Source organism: Cherax quadricarinatus, chromosome 1 (genome assembly GCF_038502225.1).
Source record: "Cherax quadricarinatus isolate ZL_2023a chromosome 1, ASM3850222v1, whole genome shotgun sequence".
Lineage (NCBI taxonomy): Eukaryota > Metazoa > Arthropoda > Malacostraca > Decapoda > Parastacidae > Cherax > Cherax quadricarinatus.
This window is the reverse complement of record NC_091292.1, coordinates 16,046,045-16,071,074: the sequence shown is the minus strand read 5'-3', so window position 1 is coordinate 16,071,074 and position 25,030 is coordinate 16,046,045. Positions and strand designations below refer to the sequence as shown.

Genomic DNA, 25,030 nt, shown 5'->3' with positions numbered 1-25,030 from the left:
TGCCAATATCCCAAACCCCTCCTTTAAAGTGCAGGCATTGTACGTACTTCCCATTTCCAGTACTCAAGTCCGGCTATATGAAAATAACCAGTCTCCCTGAATCCCTTCACTAAATATTACCCTGCTCACGCTCCAACAGCTTGTCAGGTCCCAAAAACCATTCGTCTTCGTTCACTCCTATCTAACACACTAACGCATGCCTGCTGGAAGTCCAAGCCACAAAACCTCCTTTACCCCCTCCCTCCAACCTTTCCAAGGACAACCCCTACCTGGCCTTCCTTCCCCTACAGACTTATACTCTCTCCAAGTCATTCTACTTTGATCCATTCTCTCTAAATGACCAAACCTCAATAACCCCTCTTCAGCCCTCTGACTAATACTTTTATAACTCCACACCTCCTAATTTCCACAATCTGAATTCTCTGCATATTTACACCACACATTGCCTTTAGACAGGACATCTCCACTGCCTCTAACTACCTCCTTGCTGCAGCATTTACAACCCAAGCTTCACACCCATAAACCATACCCCAGCCGGGATTGAACCCGTGGTCAGAGAGTCTCAGAACTCCAGACCGTCGCGTTAGCCACTAGACCAGCTAGCCAGAATAAGATTCGTCCAACTAGGTATATTTCTACACCATAGGAAGGTTAGCATAGGCACCACTGTGACCACAAATGCAAGTTTTTACAGACGGGGTATGGTTTTTTGCAATTGTGTCATTACGATTTCGTGAGTCATGGTCACACCCATATAAGAGTGTTGGTACCACTATACTGTACTTCCATACATTCCGTTCTTTGCCTCCGTAGAATTTTTTTTTTTTTTTTTTTTGTTTTGTCTCCACAGATACCTCAATGCACCACTCACCTTTTTTCCTTCATCAGTTCTGTGGTTAACCTCATCCTTCATAAACCCATCTGCTGACACGTCAACTCCCAAATATCTGAAAACATTCGCTTTTTCCATACTCCCTCTCTCCAGTGTGATATTCAATTTTTCTTTATCTAAATCATTTGATACCCTCATCACCTTACTCTTATCAATGTTCACTTTCAACTTTCTACCTTTACACACCCTCCCAAACTTGTCCACTAACCTTTGCAACTTTTCTTTATAATTAATATATGGATTTAATTTTTTTTAAAGAAAAAATGTGGTATTGTATGTACAATCAACTGTGTAAACCTCACTTTAAATTTAAGGCAGTATGCAGGGAAAATACTGATAAGAGTAATGACAATACATGTAATGGCAGCAGCAATAATTATAATAATAATAATATGTATTGGTAGATAAAAGACTGTTAAGTAGACTTCAGGATGTACATGTTTATAGAGGGGCCACAGATATATCAGATCACTTTCTAGTTGTAGCTACACTGAGAGTAAAAGGTAGATGGGATACAAGGAGAATAGAAGCATCAGGGAAGAGAGAAGTGAAGGTTTATAAACTAAAAGAGGAGGCAGTTAGGGTAAGATATAAACAGCTATTGGAGGATAGATGGACTAATGAGAGCATAGGTAATGGGGTCGAAGAGGTATGGGGTAGGTTTAAAAATGTAGTGTTAGAGTGTTCAGCAGAAGTTTGTGGTTACAGGAAAGTGGGTGCGGGAGGGAAGAGGAGCGATTGGTGGAATGATGATGTAAAGAGAGTAGTAAGGGAGAAAAAGTTAGCATATGAGCAGTTTTTACGAAGTAGAAGTGATGCAAGGAGGGAAGAGTATATGGAAAAAGAGAGAGGTTAAGAGAGTGGTGAAGCAATGTAAAAAGAGAGCAAATGAGAGAGTGGGTGAGATGTTAACAAATTTTGTTGAAAATAAGAAAAAGTTTTGGAGTGAGATTAACAAGTTAAGGAAGCCTAGAGAACAAATGGATTTGTCAGTTAAAAATAGGAGAGGAGAGTTACCCTTTGAGGGTCGACAGGCCCTCTCCGAAACTCGTTCTCAGGGTCGGCCAAATTTAAAAAAAAAAAAAATTATTTTCTCTTATGAAAAGATAGAGAATCTTTTCCCGATCATAAAGACACCAAAAGTTTGAAATTTTATAGAAAACTTACGTAATTATGCTCTCGCAAAGTTAGCGGTCTCGGCGATTTTGCCCACTTTGAGCCCCATTTTCGGCCAATTTCACTGTACTAGTCGACAAAAAACATGACTATTTCACTAGAACTCCATTTTTTCTATCGAATGGGTGCAAGAAACCACCCATTTATGAAATTCAACTATCCAGTACAGTGGTCAGAATTTAGCAATTTTGCCAATTTAACACACAAATTTCAAAAGATGCCAATTTCCGAATAGGGTCCAGAATAAACAAGAAAGACATTCCTGGCACTAAAATGACATTTCCTCTAGTCATTAGTCACGTCTCAAGGCCCCTCTTATATTCTTTTGCTTTCCACTTTGAATTTTTATTCTCACAAAAAGATAAGATTTACTGTTATGCAGACTACTGCATTAGTGTAAAAAATGGTATAAATATTATTGGTGCACTTGTGAAAGAATATTAGACTCACCAGTTGACGTGTATTGCACGCTTGGCACGATTTGTTTACTTTTGAAGTTTGGCACGATTTGTTTACTTTTGAAGTTTGGTAAAAATCGAACATTTCTGCTACTTTGAGCTCAATTTCAAGGCACCTTTCATTGTAAAACCAGTCAAAATCATCTCAATTTCTGTAATATGTCTTCCATTCTATAAAATGAGACCAAGAAAACTAGAGTACAACAATAAATACCGTACGAAAATACACTGCAAAGTCGCTGATTTATTCCAAAAAAATGGTCAGTTTTTTTTCTCATTATGCACTGTGTGCTGCAGGATTTTTTTTAGACTGTGCACACTGACCACATAGACCCATTCTTTCATATGAAGGCCTACCAGCTTTCTCCCACTAGATTTGAGGCCGCTAGAATTTATGCGTACTAGTACGTCAAAAACCCCTACGCGTAAGACGTACTAGTACGACCAAAACCCTCAAAGGGTTAAATGGAGAGTTAGAGGTATTGGGAAGATGGAGGGATATTTTGAGGAATTGTTAAATGTTGATGAAGATAGGGAAGCTGTGATTTCGTGTATAGGGCAAAGAGGAATAACATCTTGTAGGAGTGAGGAAGAGCCAGTTGTGAGTGTGGGGGAAGTTCGTGAGGCAGTAGATAAAATGAAAGGGGGTAAGGCGGCCGGGATTGATGAGATAAAGATAGAAATGTTAAAAGCAGGTGGGGATATAGTTTTGGAGTGGTTGGTGCAATTATTTAATAAATGTATGGAAGAGGGTAAGGTACCTAGGGATTGGCAGAGAGCATGCATAGTTCCTTTGTATAAAGGCAAAGGGGACAAAAGAGAGTGCAAAAATTATAGGGGGATAAGTCTGTTGAGTATACCTGGTAAAGTGTATGGTAGAGTTATTATTGAAAGAATTAAGAGTAAGACGGAGAATAGGATAGCAGATGAACAAGGAGGCTTTAGGAAAGGTAGGGGGTGTGTGGACCAGGTGTTTACAGTGAAACGTATAAGTGAACAGTATTTAGATAAGGCTAAAGAGGTTTTTGTGGCATTTATGGATTTGGAAAAGGTGTATGACAGGGTGGATAGGGGAGCAATGTGGCAGATGTTGCAGGTGTATGGTGTAGGAGGTAGGTTACGGAAAGCAGTGAAGAGTTTTTACGAGGATAGTGAGGCTCAGGTTAGAGTATGTAGGAAAGAGGGAGATTATTTCCCAGTAAAAGTAGGCCTGAGACAAGGATGTGTGATGTCACTGTGGTTGTTTAATTAATATATTTATAGATGGGGTTGTAAGAGAAGTAAATGCGAGGGTCTTGGCAAGAGGCGTGGAGTTAAAAGATAAAGAATCACACATAAAGTGGGAGTTGTCACAGTTGCTTTTTGCTGATGACACTGTGCTCTTGGGAGATTCTGAAGAGAAGTTGCAGAGGTTGGTGGATGAATTTGGTAGGGTATGCAAAAGAAGAAAATTAAAAGTGAATACAGGAAAGAGTAAGGTTATGAGGATAAAAAAAAGATTAGGTGATGAAAGATTGGATATCAGATTGGAGGGAGAGAGTATGGAGGAGGTGAATGTATTCAGATATTTGGGAGTGGACGTGTCAGCGGATGGGTCTATGAAAGATGAGGTGAATCATAGAATTGATGAGGGGAAAAGGGTGAGCGGTGCACTTAGGAGTCTGTGGAGACACAACTTTGTCCTTGGAGGCAAAGATGGGAATGTATGAGAGTATAGTTTTACCAACGGTCTTATACGGGTGTGAAGCATGGGTGATGAATGTTGCAGCGAGGAGAAGGCTGGAGGCAGTGGAGATGTCATGTCTGAGGGCAATGTGTGGTGTGAATATAATGCAGAGAATTCGTAGTTTGGAAGTTAGGAGGAGGTGTGGGATTACCAAAACTGTTGTCCAGAGGGCTGAGGAAGGGTTGTTGAGGTGGTTCGGACATGTGGAGAGAATGGAGCGAAACAGAATGACTTCAAGAGTGTATCAGCCTGTAGTGGAAGGAAGGCGTGGTAGGGGTCAGCCTAGGAAAGGTTGGAGGGAGGGGGTAAAGGAAGTTTTGTGTGCAAGGGGCTTGGACTTCCAGCAGGCATGCGTGAGCGTGTTTGATAGGAGTGAATGGAGACATTGTTTTTAATACTTGACGTGCTGTTGGAGTGTGAGCAAAGTAACATTTATGAAGGGATTCAGGGAAACCGGCAGGCCGGACTTGAGTCCTGGAGATGGGAAGTACAGTGCCTGCACTCTGAAGGAGGGGTGTTAATGTTGCAGTTTAAAAACTGTAGTGTAAAACACCCTTCTGGCAAGACAGTGATGGAGTGAATGATGGTGAAAGTTTTTCTTTTTCGGGCCACCCTGCCTTGGCAGGAATCGGCCAGTGTGTTAATAAAAAAAATAATTAATGATAATAATAATACTGTAATAACTAACAGTAATAATACCGTTTATTGTTTTACAGAGTGAGAGCTTAAAAAAAAAGAACCTGGTGTAATTTGTTAGAGCTAAAATGATGCAAAATTGTTTTCCTTTTTTAATGAGTTATGAGAGAGGGGAGGGTATTGATGTACCTCTACTCCTTTACATTTTTTGACCAAGATATCATATTTTCTGTTTTGCTGGAAATAATTGAAGAAGGTGGCTACACACAGTAGCAGGTGAAATTAAATTTTTTTATTTGTAAATTATAGGATAAAAACACATTATAGGAGGTGCCCAAGTTACGAACATATGCCTCTTGAGGGAGGTTCCTTGATGCCAGTGAGGGGGGAGGAGTGGGCTCTGACTTCAAAAAATTAAACTTGCCCTTCTCTTCCCTGGCTTGCACCTGATTACCTTCTATTCTCCAAACACTACTTGGCCCATATGGGTTTAGTACCCCTTATGGGTTCTTGATGAGCTGTTTGAGTGTGAGAAGGGTAATAATTTGTGAAAGAATTTTGGAAAACTGGTTAGCCAGACTTGAGTCCTGGAGGTGGGAAGTACAATTCCTGCACTTTAAAGGAGGAGTTTGGAATATTTGCTATTGGGAGTGATATCTGAACTGTCGTATCCTGGTGCCTCTGCAAATACAGTGATTATGTGTGAATGATGGTGAAAGTGTTTCTTTCCAGGGTTACCCTGCCACGGTAAGAGATAGCCGAAGTGTTGGAAAAAATTACACTTACAAACGGGGAACTTTGGATCCAAATAAACTTTTATAGTGCTATTCACTACGAATATGTGTGGAACCAATTAAACAAAAACTATTGAGTTGAAACACTAGGAATGTCACTTGTTTGTAAATTTGAAAACCTGTATATGGATAGGAGGCAGGAGGTAACGGGCACATTTCTTTACCATAGACAGGCAGGCAATACAGAGATTAATTCAGTTATTGGGATGCATACTAGATTTGACTCCTAGGTAAGGCACTATTGAGTTAGGACCATTATCTTATGAAATAGTTATTATGTACAAACTGCTTCCAGTCAAAAATTGTACTAAAAATTTACCTCACTGTATTATACACTGTACTGTAGAATTGATACAGTACTGTAACACAGCAAGCTATCATGTAGCGACCAGGGTGTGTTCCATAGATATTGTTTAAGTGAATTTGTATTAAGCGAATCTCGATCTCTATCTCTCTCTATCTCTATCTCTCTCTGTCTCTATCTATCTCTATCTCTATCTCTCTCTCTGTCTCTCTGTCTCTCTCTGTCTCTATTTATGTCTCTATCTCTCTCTTTCTCTCTCTGTCTCTATCTCTCTCTGTCTCTATCTCTCTCTGTCTCTCTCTATCTATCTATCTATCTCTATCTCTCTCTATTTCTCTCTATCTCTATCTCTCTCTATCTCTCTCCATCTCTCTATCTCTCTCTATCTCTATCTCTCTATCTCTCTATCTATCTCTCTATCTCTCTCTCTTTCTAAGACAGTATTTTAAACCAGAGATGCATTGCTGGATAATAATAATCTGCATCTAATTTCAGTTATTGAATTTCATTTAAAATACAGTGGTACCTTGACTTACGAGTTTAATTCATTCCATGACCCAGCTTATATCTCAATTTGCTTGTATGTCAAATCAATTTTCCTCATTGAAATTAATTAAAATGTCATTAATCTGTTCCAGCCCCCCAAAAAACGCCCCAATTTTTTTGTTACGGGTTTTTAAATAAGCCTTTTTTACCAGGTCCCAGAAATGTTTTAGAAATGCTGGAGTATATATGAAACTCCTTGATGCATGGTGTAAAATGAGTGTCACTCCACTGGCAGTGAAGTGACACTCGTGGTGTGACATCTGATGATTGTGCACTCCCTTGGCTTTATTTTTCACTGTTTCACACAAACATGTCTATCTGTTTGTTTCTGTCTGTCTGTCACTCCCCTGCCAGCGGAGTGTCACTCGTGGAGTGACATTTGATGATTGTGCACTGCCTTGGATTTATTTTTCACTGTTACAAATAAATATATCTGTCTATCTGTTTGTTTCTGTATCTGTTTCTATCAATTTGTCTGTCTAGCTCTATGTTTATCTCTGTCTCTGTTTATCTCTGTCTCTGTTTATCTGTCTTTCTGTCTTCCTGTCTCTCTATTTGTCTCTCTGTCTCAGAGAGAGAGAGTCGCTCATTGACCAACAGGTAAAACACACGATGCAGAGTCAGTCACGTCACTCTCCCAGTCATCCCTGGGTCATTCCTTAACCCTCCTTCCATCCACCTCAGATTTATAAACCTCTTGGGTGTATAAATCTTTCTTCATCCTTCCTAAATGACCAGCTTTAGCAGCCCTTCATCTGCTCCCTGAAATATACTTTTCATACCACCACACACCTTCTAATTTATATGAAATTAATGCTTTAAGTTATTCTCTTTACAGATATGCAAAAAAAGCACACAATTTCAGGGGTATGAACAGCAAGATGCCCATGAACTCCTTCGATGCCTGCTTGAAGCAGTCCGAAATGAAGAAATCTTAAGGGCAAAGCGAGCCATCCTACGAGCATTTGCACTCTCTGAAAAGACTGATCCGAACACTGTGAGTCCACGACTAAAAACGATGATCAAGGGATATGGTAGACAAGCAACTCACACAATCATTGATCAGATATTTGGTGGTCATTTAATAAGTACTGGTGAGTGTTAGGTTATATATATTTTTTACATATTTCCAAATTAGTTGGAAACCTTTGTTTTCTGTCTTTTATGCTGGTGACTAATTTTTTCAGATGTAAAATATAGCTGTTGGAGTGTGAGCAGGGTAATATTTTGTAAAGGGATTCAGTTAAATCAGTTAGCCGGACTTGAGTCCTGGAAATGGGAAGTACAATGCCTGCACTTTAAAAGAGGGGTTTGGGATATTGGCACTTTGGAGGGACATCTAAACTGTCATATCTGAGTGCCTCTGCAAAGACAGTGATTATGTATGAGTGATGGTGAAAGTGTTGAATGATAATGAAAGTTTTTCTTTCTTTTTGAGTCACCCTGCCTGTTACTGTATATTCATAATTTAACTAGATGTGCTGGGAGTAAAATTTAGTTGTGTTGTATTGGAATAGAATGGTAGTCAGGGTAAACTTGTAAAACCAAAGGGAGCAAGCTAGTCTCAGTCAAGCCCCAAGACCTGTCAGCAGAGGGGGTATTGTAATAGGCTCAGCTATTCAGAGACCAGGTAGGAAAAAGTTATTATTGGCTTGTTTGTCAAAAACCAGTGTCCACTGGGAAACTGAACATCTTCCTCTCAAACTACCATTATAGTAGTGGGCTTTGTGAGGTGGTATAAAGAGGGGCATGCACTGAGTGCTGTCCTGTAGCTTTCTTTGCAGATGGGCCAAGTAGATTTTTAGACAGCAGCCATCAAGGGGAGTATTACTGCCTGCCAGATGAGTGTCAGATGGAAATATCTCTATTTATTTTGTACTCTGACAGGGTTACTGATCTTTTCTTGGTCAAAAACATAAAATAACAGGTAAATCTTACAAACTTATGCTTGCATTCATCATAGACATACCTTTACTTCCCTGCATGCTTCTTAATAGTTCTTTATCTTGTAAGATTTCATTTCTAATGTAGGAGACCAGGCCATGGGGAAGATAATCCAGGGTAAATATAAAATGTGGTCTTAAAGAGAAATGACTTAAAAGTTATTTGTGAGAAAATCACCTGCTTATAAACAATCAGAATTACAACTTTTGTTTAATAAGATGAGCTGGTATTCGTTCATTCCTATGTATATAGGGGCCACGAAAATTATAGTCAATTTTTAATAAATAAAATAAATTGAAAAAGTAAAAAATAAGTTTCTGGATAAAAAAAAATTGTATTCAAAATCTATGCAACTGGAAAAACTTTCATAAATATATACATCCTTGTAAGGAGGTTGGTTTTGAATGTGCCATAGAATCTGATCTTCATTGGCTGATTACCACCTATAGTTGACTTATGCAGCCTGTGCACAGTTGATTTTCTCTTTTTAACACATTGGCCATCTCCCACCGAGGCAGGGTGATATTAGTTGATATTAACATTATTTACATTAGTTGTTCTTAGTGAGCAAGGTAAACATCACTTTATTTCAATTTATATTCAAAGATTCTTTGTTTCTTTTTCTTTAATAAATGAATATAACAGTTCATTGGAGTGACTGGATTCAAACTCTTTCTGAAATGCAGTGGATTGGTAATTTCAGGTCTCATGTTCAAATCTTGGCATTCCATTGAATTCCTCTTTATGTTCAGTTAAACGTTGGACATGGTAGATATTTTCCATATAATACTGTATTCTTTTCACACATCTTAAATCTTTGTTCACCATTTCAGTATTCTGCGAAGAATGTCACTGGTCTTCACAAGTATTTGAGCCAATGATGGATCTTTCACTTCCAATTACTGAAGAAAAGGTACAAACATAATGATTACTAACTAAATTTCTAACATTTATTTCAAGTATGTGGTATAATGATAATTTTGTTCTAACACTTTTGTATGGGTGTGAGGCATGGTCTTTGAATACTTCAGCAAGGATGATGCTAATGGAAGTTGAGATGTCATATTTGAGATCAGTTTGTGTTTTAAATATTATGCACAGAAAAGAAGCATAGAAATTAGAAGATGATGTATTATTATTATTAATTTTTATTAACACACTGGCCGATTCCCACCAAGGCAGGGTGGCCCGAAAAAGAAAAACTTTCACCATCATTCACTCCATCACTGTCTTGCCAGAAGGGTGCTTTACACTACAGTTTTTAAACTGCAACATTAACACCCCTCCTTCAGAGTGCAGGCACTGTACTTCCCATCTCCAGGACTCAAGTCCAGCCTGCCGGTTTCCCTGAATCCCTTCATAAATGTTACTTTGCTCACACTCCAACAGCACTTCAAGTATTAAAAACCATTTGTCTCCATTCACTCCTATAAAACACGCTCACGCATGCCTGCTGGAAGTCCAAGCCCCTCGCACACAAAACCTCCTTTACCACCTCCCTCCAACCTTTCCTAGGCCGACCCCTACCCCGCCTTCCTTCCACTACAGACTGATACACTCTTGAAGCCATTCTGTTTTGCTCCATTCTCTCTACATGTCCGAACCACCTCAACAACCCTTCCTCAGCCCTCTGGACAACAGTTTTGGTAATCCCACACCTCCTCCTAACTTCCAAACTACGAATTCTCTGCATTATATTCACACCACACATTGCCCTCAGACATGACATCTCCACTGCCTCCAGCCTTCTCCTTGCTGCAACATTCATCACCCATGCTTCACACCCATATAAGAGCGTTGGTAAAACTATACAGTGGACCCCCGCTGTACAGTCAGCTCCCAATGTGACCAATTATGTAAGTGTATTTATATAAGTGCATTTGTACATGTATGTTTGGGGTCTGAAATGGACTAATCTAATTCACAATATTCCTTATGGGAACAAATTCGTTCAGTAATGGCACCTGAACATACTTCTGGAATGAAATAATATCATAAACCGGGGGTCCACTGTACTCTCATACATTCCCCTCTTTGCCTCCAAGGACAAAGTTCTTTGTCTCCACAGACTCCTAAGTGCATCGCTCACCCTTTTCCCCTCATCAATTCTGTAATTCACCTCATCTTTCATAGACCCATCCTCTGACACGTCCACTCCCAAATATCTGAATACATTCACCTCCTCCATACTCTCTCCCTCCAATCTGATATCCAATCTTTCATCACCTAATCTTTTTTTTATCCTCATAACCTTACTCTTTCCTGTATTCACTTTTAATTTTCTTCTTTTGCATACCCTACCAAATTCATCCACCAACCTCTGCAACTTCTCTTCAGAATCTCCCAAGAGCACAGTGTCATCAGCAAAAAGCAACTGTGACAACTCCCACTTTATGTGTGATTCTTTATCTTTTAACTCCACGCCTCTTGCCATGACCCTCGCATTTACATCTCTTACAACCCCATCTATAAATATATTAAACAACCATAGTGACATCACACATCCTTGTCTAAGGCCTACTTTTACTGGGAAATAATCTCCCTCTTTCCTACAAGATGATGTAGAAGTAGGAAAAGCATAATTCAGAGAATGAGGATGGATTGTTGAGATGGTTAGGTCATTTAGGTCAGTTTAAGAAGATTCCACATGTAAATCCTTTGTAGATGGAAGGAGGCATAGGGAGACATCCTGGGATGAGTTAAAGAAGTTTAGAGTGGAGAATGGAAGTACAGTGCATGCACTCTGAATAATGGGTGGGGAGGATGCCATTAACCCTTTGAGGGTTTTCGTCGTACTAGTACGTTTTACGCGTAGGGGTTTTTGACGTACTAGTACTCATAAATTCTAGCGGCCTCAAATCTAGTGGGAGAAAGCTGGTAGGCCTTCATATGAAAGAATGGGTCTATGTGGTCAGTGTGCACAGTCTAAAAAAAATCCTGCAGCACACAGTGCATAATGAGAAAAAAAAAACTTTGACCATTTTTTTTTAATAAATCAGCGACTTTGCAGTGTATTTTCGTATGGTATTTATTGTTGTATTCTAGTTTTCTTGGTCTCATTTTATAGAATGGAAGACATATTACAGAAATTGAGATGATTTTGACTGGTTTTGCAAAGAAAGGTGCCTTGAAATTGAGCTCAAAGTAGCAGAAATGTTCGATTTTTACCAAACTTCAAAAGTAATCAAATCGTGCCAAGCGTGCAATACACGTCAATTGGTGAGTCTAATATTCTTTCACAAGTGCACCAATAATATTTATACCATTTTTTACAATAATGCAGTAGTCTGCATAACAGTAAATCTTATATTTTTTGTGAAAATAAAAATTCAAAGTGGAAAGCAAAAGAATATAAGAGGGGACTTGAGACATGACTAATGACTAGAGGAAATGTCATTTTAGTGCCAGGAATGTCTTTCTTGTTTATTCTGGACCCTATTCCGAAATTGGCATCTTTTGAAATTTGTGTGAAATTGGCAAAATTGCTAAATTCTGACCACTGTACTGGATAGTTGAATTTCATAAATGAGTGGTTTCTTGCATCCATTCGATAGAAAAAATGGAGTTCTAGCGAAATATTCATGTTTTTTGTTGACTAGTACAGTGAAATTGGCCGAAAATGGGGCTCAAAGTGGGCAAAATCGCCGATGCGTAAACATCGCCGAGACCGCTAACTTTGCGAGAGCATAATTCCGTAAGTTTTCTATCAAATTTCAAACTTTTGGTGTTTTTATGATCGGGAAAAGATTCTCTATCTTTTCATAAGAGAAAATAATTTTTTTTTTTTTAATTTGGCCGACCCTGAGAACGAGTTTCGGAGAGGGCCTGTTGACCCTCAAAGGGTTAAGAGGGCCATTTGAATAGTGATGTTTGCACAGTTTTTAAATAAATGAAGGTGATCAGGATTTCTTTAGAGTATCTATGTGATAAAAGAGAATTCATAGTGAAAGGTACGACTCTGCTGTGCACACTACCGTACAATGTTGCAATTGTGTCATAAAAGGGGTGATTGGGCTCCCGCCTAAAAGTGCCCATTATCCGAGTAGTATTCAAAATATATACTAAACAAAATTTACCTATTTGGAAATTATTTGCTAGTCAAATAGTTTGGAAACTACTTGGATAATGGGCACTGTAGATGATGGTATAATTACTCCTTACGTGGCACAGTTGCTCTATTATATGGTATACATGTACTTTAGAAATTTTGTTGTTAGGCTTCAGTTCTTGCTCTACTACTGTATTCCACAAATACACTTCACTTTGTTTACAAAATATGGAGCAACTAATTCAGTTGTAAGCCTTCCAAATAGTGGTACATGTAGAAGTGTGTGTTCAAGATTTCTTGAAACACTATAGAATACTTGTAACCACTTCACTCTAGTATTTTATGACAAACATAAAAAATGTAAAGTAAAAGGACACAAGTGCAACTAATGTGACATTTTATTGTGGCAACGTTTCGCTCTCCAGGAGCTTGACAAAGCTCCACAGGTTCGATACCCTTGGTTTCAGTTATCCACAGTTTACCATGGCCTGAAAATAACCATTAATTTTGCTTAGTAATGGCCCCCAAGTGCAAAAGTAGTGATGGTGGAAGTTCTTCAAAGCCTAAGAGAAGCTGTGACGTGCTTCCCATCATTGAAAAAGTGGTAATTCTCCAATTATTGTGCATAATTTATCAGTTAAACCATATAATAAGTATGTATAAGATTTGTATATTGGGTTCACTACTATCCGTGATGTCAATATCTGCAGCAGGTGCTTGGAGCGTATCCCCCCACAGATACGGGAGGTCCTACTGTATAGCCTGCAAAGATTATTAAAAATTAATATTTTTATATAATACAGTATTTTTACAAAAATGCAAATCCAAATTCTGTATTAATCGTTTCAGTGTCGTAGAATAATAATGAGAATTTCAACGTTGGTTACTTAGTGATAGAAGCAGTACTAAGTTTCATGAAATTTTGAATTTTTATTTTCAAGGACTCTGCGTTGTCTTTTCCTCTACTTAGTCAGTTCCTTTAACTATGTACTAAACCGGTTATTTTGTCCATGTTTGCCTTTGTCTTTCTATGCTGATTTTCTTATTTTCTTCACTAATATATCATTGCTTATATTTTTCTTCGTATTTTTCCTCCCATGTATACATCTTTGTCCCTTTCTGTGATTTGTTTTATTCACTCACACTTATGTTCTGCATATTCTCACATTCTAACTTCTCAATCAAGCACACTCCACCTGCTTCATTTATGTGACAGCTTAATCAGTATGTGGTATTCTTTAAACAGGTTTCTTCATGTTAGGTAAGGTTTGTCAGGAAATAGGACAAGTGTTTCCTGACACAGGTCTTAGTCATATGATGACCTGCAGCTAGAGCTTTTGGTCATTTGACAGAGGCCTTCTGCTGGCTTACCAGTTAACCCCTTTAAAAAATTATAGTTATGATTATAACCAACCTTAAGTACTTTTTCTCCATGGGCTCCATTAATACTTGTAGAAGAAAAGTTCTCAAAAGAGAGACAAATATCAGAGAAATTTTTTTTGCCATGCACTAATATCTCACTTAAAAGTGTTACTATTAGAATTTTTATGATGTAACAAATATAATTTCTTTTGTTGCAGAAGTATGGTCAGGTGGATAATTTAAATTACTTATAGTTTTTCTGAGGCCTACAAAGAATTAAGTAATTCTTATGCAGATTAAAATTTGTGAGATATATTTTTTCCATGTTTGCATACTAATTACTTTCAAAACATTAGTAATTTAATGATCATTTAGCTGGTCAATAATTTTTATCTTTTTTTCTCGTGTTTCAGGGGAAGCCCAAAAAAGTGTCTCCAGATGAGGAGAGTGTGTTTGACTGTTTTGGTCGACCTGCTACCAGTAACGCTCCCTCAAAATATCAATCCAAAAAGCAGAAAAGAGCAGAAAAAAAGAAACACCGAAACACAAAAAGACAAAACAAAGGTGGAAGTTTGGCGCCATCTTGCATGCGAGCAAATACAGAAGATAATGAAGAAGAATCAGGAAAAGTCAAAGTATTAAAAAACGAAAGAGCGGAAAGGCGAATTACTGAGAAGAGTCGACCCGAAGATGTTGAGGAGAGAGCAAAGAAGGAGGAGGAGAATAAAGCTAATGAAAAGGAGGCAATGGGAGAAAAGAAAAGAGGCGAGAGTTCAAAGTTTAAGCAATTAATGGCAGCAAGAAAGGTTGGGAGAAGAGACAAAGAAGAAAGTGATGGGGAAGAGAGTGATGAAGACTCTGACTCTGACATGGAAGAGGAAGAGGAAGCAGAAGATTTCCTGTTGGGAAAGGGTGATGATGCAAAGAAGACCAGTGTGGCAGCTTCCTCAAGTATAAATGAAGATAAAGTGTGTGAGGAGATAGTGAACAAGACAGAAATAAACAAAAAGGGTAATGAAACCAAGAAAATCACAGAAATGGAGAAAGCTGACATTAAAGGAAAAGAGGATAAAAATGACAACAGTGATGCAAATGATGATGACAATTCAGAAGATACTGAAAGTGAAAGTAAAGCTAATGAAAGTGATATTGCCAGTTCCAAAAAGAAGGGATCATCAACAGGTAGGTACTTCATATTTTTGGTATTCTACACTTGAATACATGTACTGGTATTTATTTTAGAGTGGGAGTGTGGGTGGGTGTGCACATGTGCACACGCACACGCTTACCTATATGTGGTCGCAGGGGTCAAGTAACAGCTCCTGGTCTTGCCTCTTTGCTGGTTGCTACTAGGTCCACTCTCTTCTGGCTCCAAGAGCTTTATCGTACCTCTTCTTAAAGCCGTGTCTGAATCCTGCCCCAACTTTTCACTCTCCAGATTGATCCACTTCCTGACAACTCTAAGGCTGAAGAAATACTTCTTAACATTCCTAGGACTTGCCTTTCCTTTGAACTTGTAGCTGCTGTGCCCTCGTAGTCCTGTTTCCCATCTCTCAAACATTCTGTCCCTTTTCACCTTGTCAGTTCCTCTCAGTATTTTGTATGTTATTGTGTTTTTTTCCTAGGTCTCCTGTTCTCCAGTGTCCTCAGGTTGAGTTCCCATAACCTCTCCTCATAGGACATACCCATTAGTTCGAGGACTAATTTTGTTAAAAACCTCTGCACTTTTTTCAATTTCTCGATATGCTTGACCTGGCATGGATTCCATACCGTGCTGTATACTCCAATATGAATCTGACTTGCACAATGTACAATGTTGTAAATGACTTCTTGTTTAGATGCTGAAAAACTATTCTTACATTTGCTAGACATGCATATGCTACAGCAGTTAGTTGGTTGATGTGCACCTCAGGTGATATGCTTGGTATGATAGTCATCCAAAGGTCCTTCTCCTTGAGTAAGGTTTGTAACCTTTTCCCCGAGCCTTACTCTGTCTGCGGTCTTCTTTGTCCTTCCCTAAGCTTCATTACTTTGCACTTGGTGGGGTTAAACTCCAGGAGCCATTTTTCGGACTAGGCCTGCAGCCTGTATAGATCCATTTGTAGCTTTTCCTGGTTTTCGTCCACTTGTCTTCTCGTTAGTTTCATGTTGTCTTTAAACAGGGACACCTTTGACTCTATCCCTTTCGTCATGTCATTGACATATACAAGACACATCACTGGCTTTAGGACTTATCCTTGTGGAACCCCACTTGCCACATACACCCATTCTGACACCTTTATGGACCATCACTCATTTCCTTCTCATTAGGTATGTCTTTGTTCCATTGTAGTGCTTTTCCTGTTATTCCTGCCTACTCTACTAGCTTTTCTACTAGCCTATTTGTGGTATTGTGGCAGAAGCCTTCTTACTGTCTAAGAAAATGCAATCTACCAGTCTCTCTCTCTCACCTGTTTTACTTGTGTTACCATGTTACATAACTACATGATCCAAGGCAGCCAGCTTTCATGACATAGGATATTCCATCCCTGAAACTGTGTTGGCTGTCATGTATGAACCCAGTCCTTTCTAGGTGCTGCACCACTTTTCTGATTATCTTCTGCATAACTTTATACAGTGGAACCTCAAAAATCGAACTTAATCCATTCCAGGAGCTAGTTCTAAATTCAAAAAGTCTGAAATTCGAAGCAATATTTCCCATAAGAAATAATGGAAATACAATTAATCCGTTCCAGAAAACCAAAAATATTCACACAAAAAATACATTTTATAGAGATTAATTACAGTTTTACATACAACAAATACTATAGTTTTTAATTATGTATAGTAATGTACATAAAAAATAACATTTTTACTTACCTTTATTGAAGCAATGGGCTAGTAACCCCTTCTCCTGTAGACATTTACTAAAAAAGAGAAGAAGAAAAACTTTATAAAACTGGGATGCTTGAATGTGCGTGGATGTAAATGATAATGGGAGCCCTTTGATTGAACTTTGTATAGAAAGGGGTTTAGTTATAGGTAATACATATTTTAAGAAAAAGAGGATAAATAAGTATACAAGATATGATGTAGGGCGAAATGACAGTAGTTTGTTGGATTATGTATTGGTAGATAAAAGACTGTTGAGTAGACTTCAGGATGTACATGTTTATAGAGGGGCCACAGATATATCAGATCACTTTCTAGTTGTAGCTACACTGAGAGTAAAAGGTAGATGGGATACAAGGAGAATAGAAACATCAGGGAAGAGAGAAGTGAAGGTTTATAAACTAAAAGAGGAGGCAGTTAGGGTAAGATATAAACAGCTATTGGAGGATAGATGGGCTAATGAGAACATAGGCAACGGAGTCGAAGAGGTATGGGGTAGGTTTAAAAAATGTAATGTTAGAGTGTTCAGCAGAAGTTTGTTGTTACAGGAAAGTGGGTGCGGGAGGGAAGAGGAGCGATTGGTGGAAAGATGATGTAAAGAGAGTAGTAAGGGAGAAAAAGTTAGCATATGAGAAGTTTTTACAAAGTAGAAGTGATGCAAGGAGGGAAGAGTATATGGAGAAAAAGAGAGAGGTTAAGAGAGTGGTGAAGCATTGTAAAACGAGAGCAAATGAGAGAGTGGGTGAGATGTTATCAACAAATTTTGTTGAAAATAAGAAAAAGTTTTGGAGTGAGATTAACAAGTTAAGGAAGCCTAGAGAACAAATGGATTTGTAAGTTAAAAATAGGAGAGGAGAGTTATTAAATGGAGAGTTAGAGGTACAGTGGTCCCTCATTTTTTGTAATTAATCCGTTCCTGGAGGAGCTACTATAAAAGAAATTTACGATTTGCGAATCAAATTTCCCCATAAGAAATAATGTAAATACAATTAATCCGTTCCTGGCACCCAGAAGTATTAAAACAAAAAATTTTTTTACATGAAATATACATGTAGTACATAAACAATACAATGGGAAATGATGAATGAAACATTAACAGCATAATACTTACCTTTATTGGAGATTCTTCTTAGTGTATGGGAGACAGGAGGAGGAGAGAGATTGGATTGTTTACAGTTTGGAAGGGGAATCCCCTTCCAGCAACACCTCAGGTACCAATTGCTTCTCTGGGGTTGCTTCTCTTCTCTGTTTCTTAATGCCACTAGGACCACCTTGAGAGTCACTCTAGTCCTGTCTCGCAAAGTAACTGTGGAGAGAGCTCTGTTTCTGGCGTCTCTTTAACACTTCCCTAAAATGGCCCAAGACTTTGTCACTGTACATATTTCTCACCTTCTTCACCACAGGCTTGGCACTAGGAGCTTTCTTTGGAGCCATGGTAGCTTATTTAGTATTTGCAAGAACTAAAATGAGTGGAATATTATGAAATATTTCATAGGAACACTTGAGGGGACCTTCACTCACTGGTAAACAATGCCAGACTGCCTGGGTAGGGAGGCCTCCCCGGCTCACACCGTGCGTATGCGTCCCGGACGAACTACTATTCGCGAGTCAACCTATGAAAAGCAAGTCCATGTTTATACGAAAATACCCCTATGATTGGTGAAATTTACGATTGCCGAGAACTACGAAAAGCAAGGGACCACTGTATTGGGAAGATGGAGGGAATATTTTGAGGAATTGTTAAATGTTGATGAAGATAGGGAAGCTGTGATTTCGTGTATAGGGCAAGGAGGAATAACATCTTGTAGGAGTGAGGAAGAGCCAGTTGTGAGTGTGGTGGAAGTTCGTGAGGCAGTAGGTAAAATGAAAGGGGGTAAGGCAGCCGGGTTTGATGGGATAAAGATAGAAATGTTAAAAGCAGGTGGGGATATAGCTTTGGAGTGGTTGGTGCAATTATTTAATAAATGTATGGATGAGGGTAAGGTACCTAGGGATTGGCAGAGAGCATGCATAGTTCCTTTGTATAAAGGCAAAGGGGAAAAAAGAGAGTGCAAAAAATATAGGGGGATAAGTCTGTTGAGTATACCTGGTAAAGTGTATGGTAGAGTTATTATTGAAAGAATTAAGAGTAAGATGGAGAATAGGATAGCAGATGAACAAGGAGGCTTTAGGAAAGGTAGGGGGTGTGTGAACCAGGTGTTTACAGTGAAACATATAAGTGAACAGTATTTAGATAAGGCTATAGAGGTCTTTGTGGCATTTATGGATTTGGAAAAGGTGTATGACAGGGTGGATAGGGAGGCAATGTGGCAGATGTTGCAGGTGTATGGTATAGGAGGTAGGTTACTGAAAGCAGTGAAGAGTTTTTACGAGGATAGTGAGGCTCAAGTTAGAGTATGTAGGAAAGAGGGAAATTATTTCCCAGTAAAAGTAGGCCTTAGACAAGGATGTGTGATGTCACCGTGGTTGTTTAATATATTTATAGATGGGGTTGTAAGAGAAGTAAATGCGAGGGTCTTGGCAAGAGGCGTGGAGTTATAAGATAAAGAATCACACATAAAGTGGGAGTTGTCACAGTTGCTCTTTGCTGATGACACTGTGCTCTTGGGAGATTCTGAAGAGAAGTTGCAGAGATTGGTGGATGAATTTGGTAGGGTATGCAAAAGAAGAAAATTAAAAGTGAATACAGGAAAGAGTAAGGTTATGAGGATAACAAAAAGATTAGGTGATGAAAGATTGGATATCAGATTGGAGGGAGAGAGTATGGTGGAGGTGAATGTATTCAGATATTTGGGAGTGGACGTGTCAGCGGATGGGTCTATGAAAGATGAGGTGAATCATAGAATTGATGAGGGGAAAGGGTGAGTGGTGCACTTAGGAGTCTGTGGAGACAAAGAACTTTGTCCTTGGAGGCAAAGAGGGGAATGTATGAGAGTATTGTTTTACCAACGGTCTTATATGGGTGTGAAGCATGGGTGATGAATGTTGCAGCGAGGAGAAGGCTGTAGGCAGTGGAGATGTCATCTCTGATGGCAATGTGTGGTGTGAATATAATGCAGAGAATTCTTAGTTTGGAAGTTAGGAGGAGGTGCGGGATTACCAAAACTGTTGTCCAGAGGGCTGAGGAAGGGTTGTTGAGGTGGTTCGGACATGTGGAGAGAATGGAGCAAAACAGAATGACTTCAAGAGTGTATCAGTCTGTAGTGGAAGGAAGACGGGGTAGGGGTCGGCCTAGGAAAGGTTGGAAGGAGGGGGTAAAGGAAGTTTTGTGTGCAAGGGGCTTGGACTTCCAGCAGGCATGCGTGAGCGTGTTTGATAGGAGTGAATGGAGACAAATGGTTTTTAATACTTGACGTGCTGTTGGAGTGTGAGCAAAGTAACATTTATGAAGGGGTTCAGGGAAACCAGCAGGCCAGACTTGAGTCCTGGAGATGGGAAGTACAGTGCCTGCACTCTGAAGGAGGGGTGTTAATGTTGCAGTTTAAAAACTGTAGTTTAAAGCACCCTTCTGGCAAGACAGTGATGGAGTGAATGATGGTGAAAGTTTTTCTTTTTCGGGCCACCCTGCCTTGGTGGGAATCGGCCAGTGTGATAATAATAATAATAATAATAATAATAAAAATTATTGAAGATTGGTAATGCCATTTGGAAGATAGGGAGGAGGAGAGAGGGAGTTGGGGTTAGTGTTTGGAAGGAGAATCCCCCTCCATGAGGTAAAGCTCTCTCTGGGGCTATTTCCCTTCTCTGTCTTTTAATGCCACTAGGACCAGCTTGAGAGTCACTGGACCCCTGTCTCACAAAATAACTGTCCACAGTCCTCTGTTTCTGGCGCCTCTTAAACATTTCCCTAAAATGGGACATGGTTCTGTCACTGAACTTGTTGCAAAGATGGCTTGTTTCAGCTTGCTCAGGGTGGTACTTCTGCACAAACATTTGGACGTCATTCCACTTGGCACAAATCTCCTTAATCTTTGAAGAAGGCACCTCATCCACTCCCTATATTAACATCTTTCGCAACATCAGCTTCCTTGATTTGTTCTTTCTTTGACAGGATAGAACCGATGGTCGACTTGTTTTTCCCTTACATCCTGGCAAGCTCAACAAGTCTCACACCACTCTCATACTTCTGTATTATTTCCTTCTTCACATCTATGGTGTTTCTCACTTTCTTTACCACAAGGGTACCACTAGCAAGTTTCTTTGGGCCCATGGCAGCTTATTTCAGTCCCACAAGCACTAAACACAACGAAATAATTATAAAATGCGTGAATGAGAGCACAGGTTAGTGTTAACTCAAGCATAAACAAAGCTAGACTGCTCACGGTGCCTGCGCGGGGACACAGACATAGCGGGCGGCAGACAGGTCCCGTACCTGGCGGTCCGAAAATAGGGACACAGTTGGTCCGAAAAAATGGTCCTATTTTCGAAATGTTCGATATGTGATACGTTTGATTTTTGAGGTTCCACTGTATACTATACATGTCAATGACACTGTTCTGTAATTTAATGCTGCCTATCTATCTCCTTTCCTAAAAACTGGGCCTACATCTGTTGTCTTCCATACCTCCAGCACTTGCCGTGTGTTGATAGACTTGAAGAACGTTGCTAACGACATAAACAGTGCCTCTGTTTCCTCGCTCAGGACCCACGGACAGATATTGTTTGGGCCCACCACCTTCAAGGTATCTTCTTGCTCACATAGCAGCTTCTTTCCCTCCTCCCTGGTTGTGTATATTGTGCCCAACACTTGCTGGTGCACTCTTCCACTTCAGTTTGCTGGTAGCCTTCCTGTCTCCTCTGAGAATACTTCCCTAAATCTCATGCTGAGCTCTTCATAGACTTCCTGGTCATTCCTTGTGAGCTCCCCACCTTCTTTAACCTGATTACTTGGTCTCCGACTGCTGGCTTCCTCCTGATGTGGCTATATAACAACTTTGGGTCGAATTTTGCTTTTAGTGTTTTGTCATTCACAAATTGCCATTCAGCCTCTCTCCTTATCCATGCATACTCATTTCTGGCTCTTCAGCTCAATTTGTTAGTGTGTGTGGCGCATTATATATATACAGTATATATGTTGTACATACAGTATATAATGTATGTCATTTATGCTGGAGTTACTATGTAAGGTGACGTGTACCATTTGCCTCTTTTTTTTCACAAAAAATTGCTCAATTCTAATACGTACTTGCTCTTTTAACCCCTTGACTGTCGCAACCGCAAATCCTGAGGTGTCTCCTGGTGTCCCCCCCCCCCCCCCCAAAAAAAAAAAAAAAAAAAAATATTTTTTCTTATGAAATGATAGAGAATCTTTTCCCGATTGTAACGACACCAAAAGAAGAAATTTGATGGAAAACTGACGGAATTACGTTCTCGCGAAGTTAGCGACCTCGGCGATACTTATGAATTGGCGATTTTGCCCACTTTGAGCCCTATTTTCGGCTAATTCCATTGTTCCAGTCGACCAAACTCACAGCTATTGCTTTAGAACTCCATTTTTTCTATCAATTGAGTACAAGAAACTGCCATTTACCGATTTCAACTGCCCAATAACGTGGTCAGAAATTTGCAATTTGGCCAATTTCACAAAAATAAAAAAATATGACAATTTCAAAATAGGGTCCAGAATGAACAATACAGACATTCCTGGCTCTAAAATAACATTTTCTTTGTTCATCAGTCATGTCTCCAGGCCCCTCTGATATTACTCTTGCTTTCTATTTTGAATTTTTATTCAAACAAAAAATAGAAGATTTACTATTATGCAGACTACTGCAATACTGTAATAATTGTATAAATAACATCAACCCATTCATGACTGCATATTAGAATGGCTAGTTGGACATTTATTGGAAAATGACATCATTTGTTTACTTTTGAACATCAGCAAAAATCAAACATTTCTCCTACTTTGGGCTCCATTTCAAGGTTCTTTTCATAGTAAAACCAATCAAAATCACCTCAATTTCTATAATATGTTTTCCATTCTATCAAATGAGACCAAGAAAATGAGAATACAACCATAAATTCTGTACGAAAATAGACCACAAAGTAGGCATCTTAACCCTTTCAGGGTCCGTCCCGTAGATCTACGGCTTCACATTGAGTGTCCAAACCGTAGATCTACGCCAAAATTCTAGCGCCATCAAATTTAGTGCGAAAACGCTCATAGGCCTACATGTGAGAGAACGGGTCTGCGTGGTGGGTGTGCGCCATAAACAAAAAATCTAGGCGCCCGCATAGCATTGTGGGAACGCCGGCTCAGTTACCCTTGTTCACCATGCCTCGTCGCAAGTCAGCTCTCACTCCCCGGAAAATTGGGACTCTCCTCTTCCTATCTGATAGTTCTGACACTGATCGAAGTGGAAATGAAGACGAATTCTACGGCTTTGATCAGTTAGTGACCGAAAAGAATGACCAGGATATCGATAATAGTGCAGAAAACCCTGATGATCCTCAACCTTCTACCTCTGGTGTGGGCACTCGTGACTCACGGTCGGTTGTTCCTCATCGCAAAAGAAAACTAATATTTTCGCATGGCCAGGCCTCTGACTTCAGTAATGGCGATGATAGTGATGTGGACTGTGATTTTATTGCGCTCGACGATCATTCGAGTAGTGATAGGAATCATATTCACCAGTGAAGCGTCGGTATGTTCGCCGCCGCATGCGCTCGAGTAGTGTACCCTATGCTGTGCCCAGGGGACGGAGTATATCCCAGAGTACATCCCGGAGTACATCCCGTGGCCCAACACCAGTTTTAGGTAGTGATAGTGAGGATTATGTGGCTACACTTGGCATGGATAGACCACAGGCATCAGTGGATGGTGTTAGTGGTGATGGTAGTGGCACCGCCATGCGTGACTCACCAGACCACGCTGGGACCCACGCTGCTGACTCGTCAGTTCAAGGACCAAGCGGAGCGCCAGCCACCAGCCCACCACAACCACAACCACCCGCACAACCAGCCTATGATGTCCAGTATCCACCAGCAAACCGTATGTGGGATTGGCAGCAAAATCCTAATTTTGTTCCCAAGCCTCACCACTTTGATGACTCTCAAAGTGGAATTCTACCTACTTGTCCCCTTGGAACCACGGCCAATGAACTGGAATTCTTTGAATTATTCTTTGACCAGCCATTGATGGAAATTATTGTCAGGGAAAGTAATAAGTATTTTGAGTACACCATGGCAAATACGATCTTATCACCACAGTCAAGACTACACAGGTGGAAAGAGATGACTGTTGCAGAAATGTATTTGCTTTTTGCAACAATAATGCTTATGCCTCACGTCTATAAGCATAATATAAAAGCATACTGGTCCACAGATCGGCTAATTTCTACCCCGGTCTTCAGTGAAATCATACCAGTGAACAGGTTTATCTTACTCTTACGTATGTTGCACTTCTCTGACAAAACCAGGCCTGACAGAAGTGACAGGTTATGCAAGATTAGAAATGTTTTCATGTATCTCAAACAAAAGTTCAGCATATACTTTTATCCATTCAAGAATCTTGTAATTAACGAGTCTTTGATTTTGTTCAAAGGTAGAATGTCATTCAAGCAGTATATACTGAGCAAGAGGAAATGCTTTGGTATAAAACTGTTTGTACTCTGTGATTGTGACAGTGGCCTGGTGTTGGATATTGTTGTATACACGGGTAGTAAAACATTGAAAGATACCAAGATGTTATTGGGTATCTCAGGTGACGTAGTGAGAAACATGATGGCACCTTATCTTGGTAAGGGGCATACATTATATACCGATAACTGGTACACAAGCCCATTACTCAGTGATTTCATGCGAGTGAACAAGACAGATGTGTGTGGCACAGTGCGTTCTAATCGTAAACATATGCCCAGGCTCAACGCAGGTGCTCGTGGTGATGACGTGCAGGTGTTTACTGCCAATGACATCATGGCATTTCGGTGGCATGACAAACGAGATGTCACATTGTTGACAACCATTCACCATAATGAAATGCAAGACAGTGGCAAAGTTGATCGAGTGACTAATGAATGTATTCGAAAACCAGTGACAGTGATTGATTATACACAAAACATGCGCTTGGTTGACAAATGTGACATGCAGATTGGTTTTGTTGACTGTGTTCGTAAGAGTTACAAGTGGTACATGAAACTTTTCTTCCATCTCATGGACATTTCTATGCTCAATGCATATAATATGTACCAAATAAAGACTGGCAACAGACCACCGTATGGTGAATTTTGTTTGTCTGTTGTCAGACAACTCATAATGAAGTACCAGGTAAG

The 25,030-nt window shown here is 39.6% G+C and overlaps 1 protein-coding gene across 11 annotated transcripts in view; it reads left to right on the top strand.

The window, feature by feature from the left end:
• Usp16-45 (ubiquitin specific protease 16/45) overlaps nt 1–25,030 on the top strand; it is a gene marked incomplete in the record, with an annotated part of 416,997 nt that overhangs the window by 276,018 nt on the left and 115,949 nt on the right. For all 11 annotated transcript variants that reach the window (XM_070098356.1, XM_070098257.1, XM_070098221.1 and 8 more), the window contains 3 exon segments: nt 7,371–7,626; nt 9,310–9,389; nt 14,300–15,068. In XM_070098356.1, the coding sequence (XP_069954457.1) occupies nt 7,371–7,626; nt 9,310–9,389; nt 14,300–15,068 (1,105 nt within the window).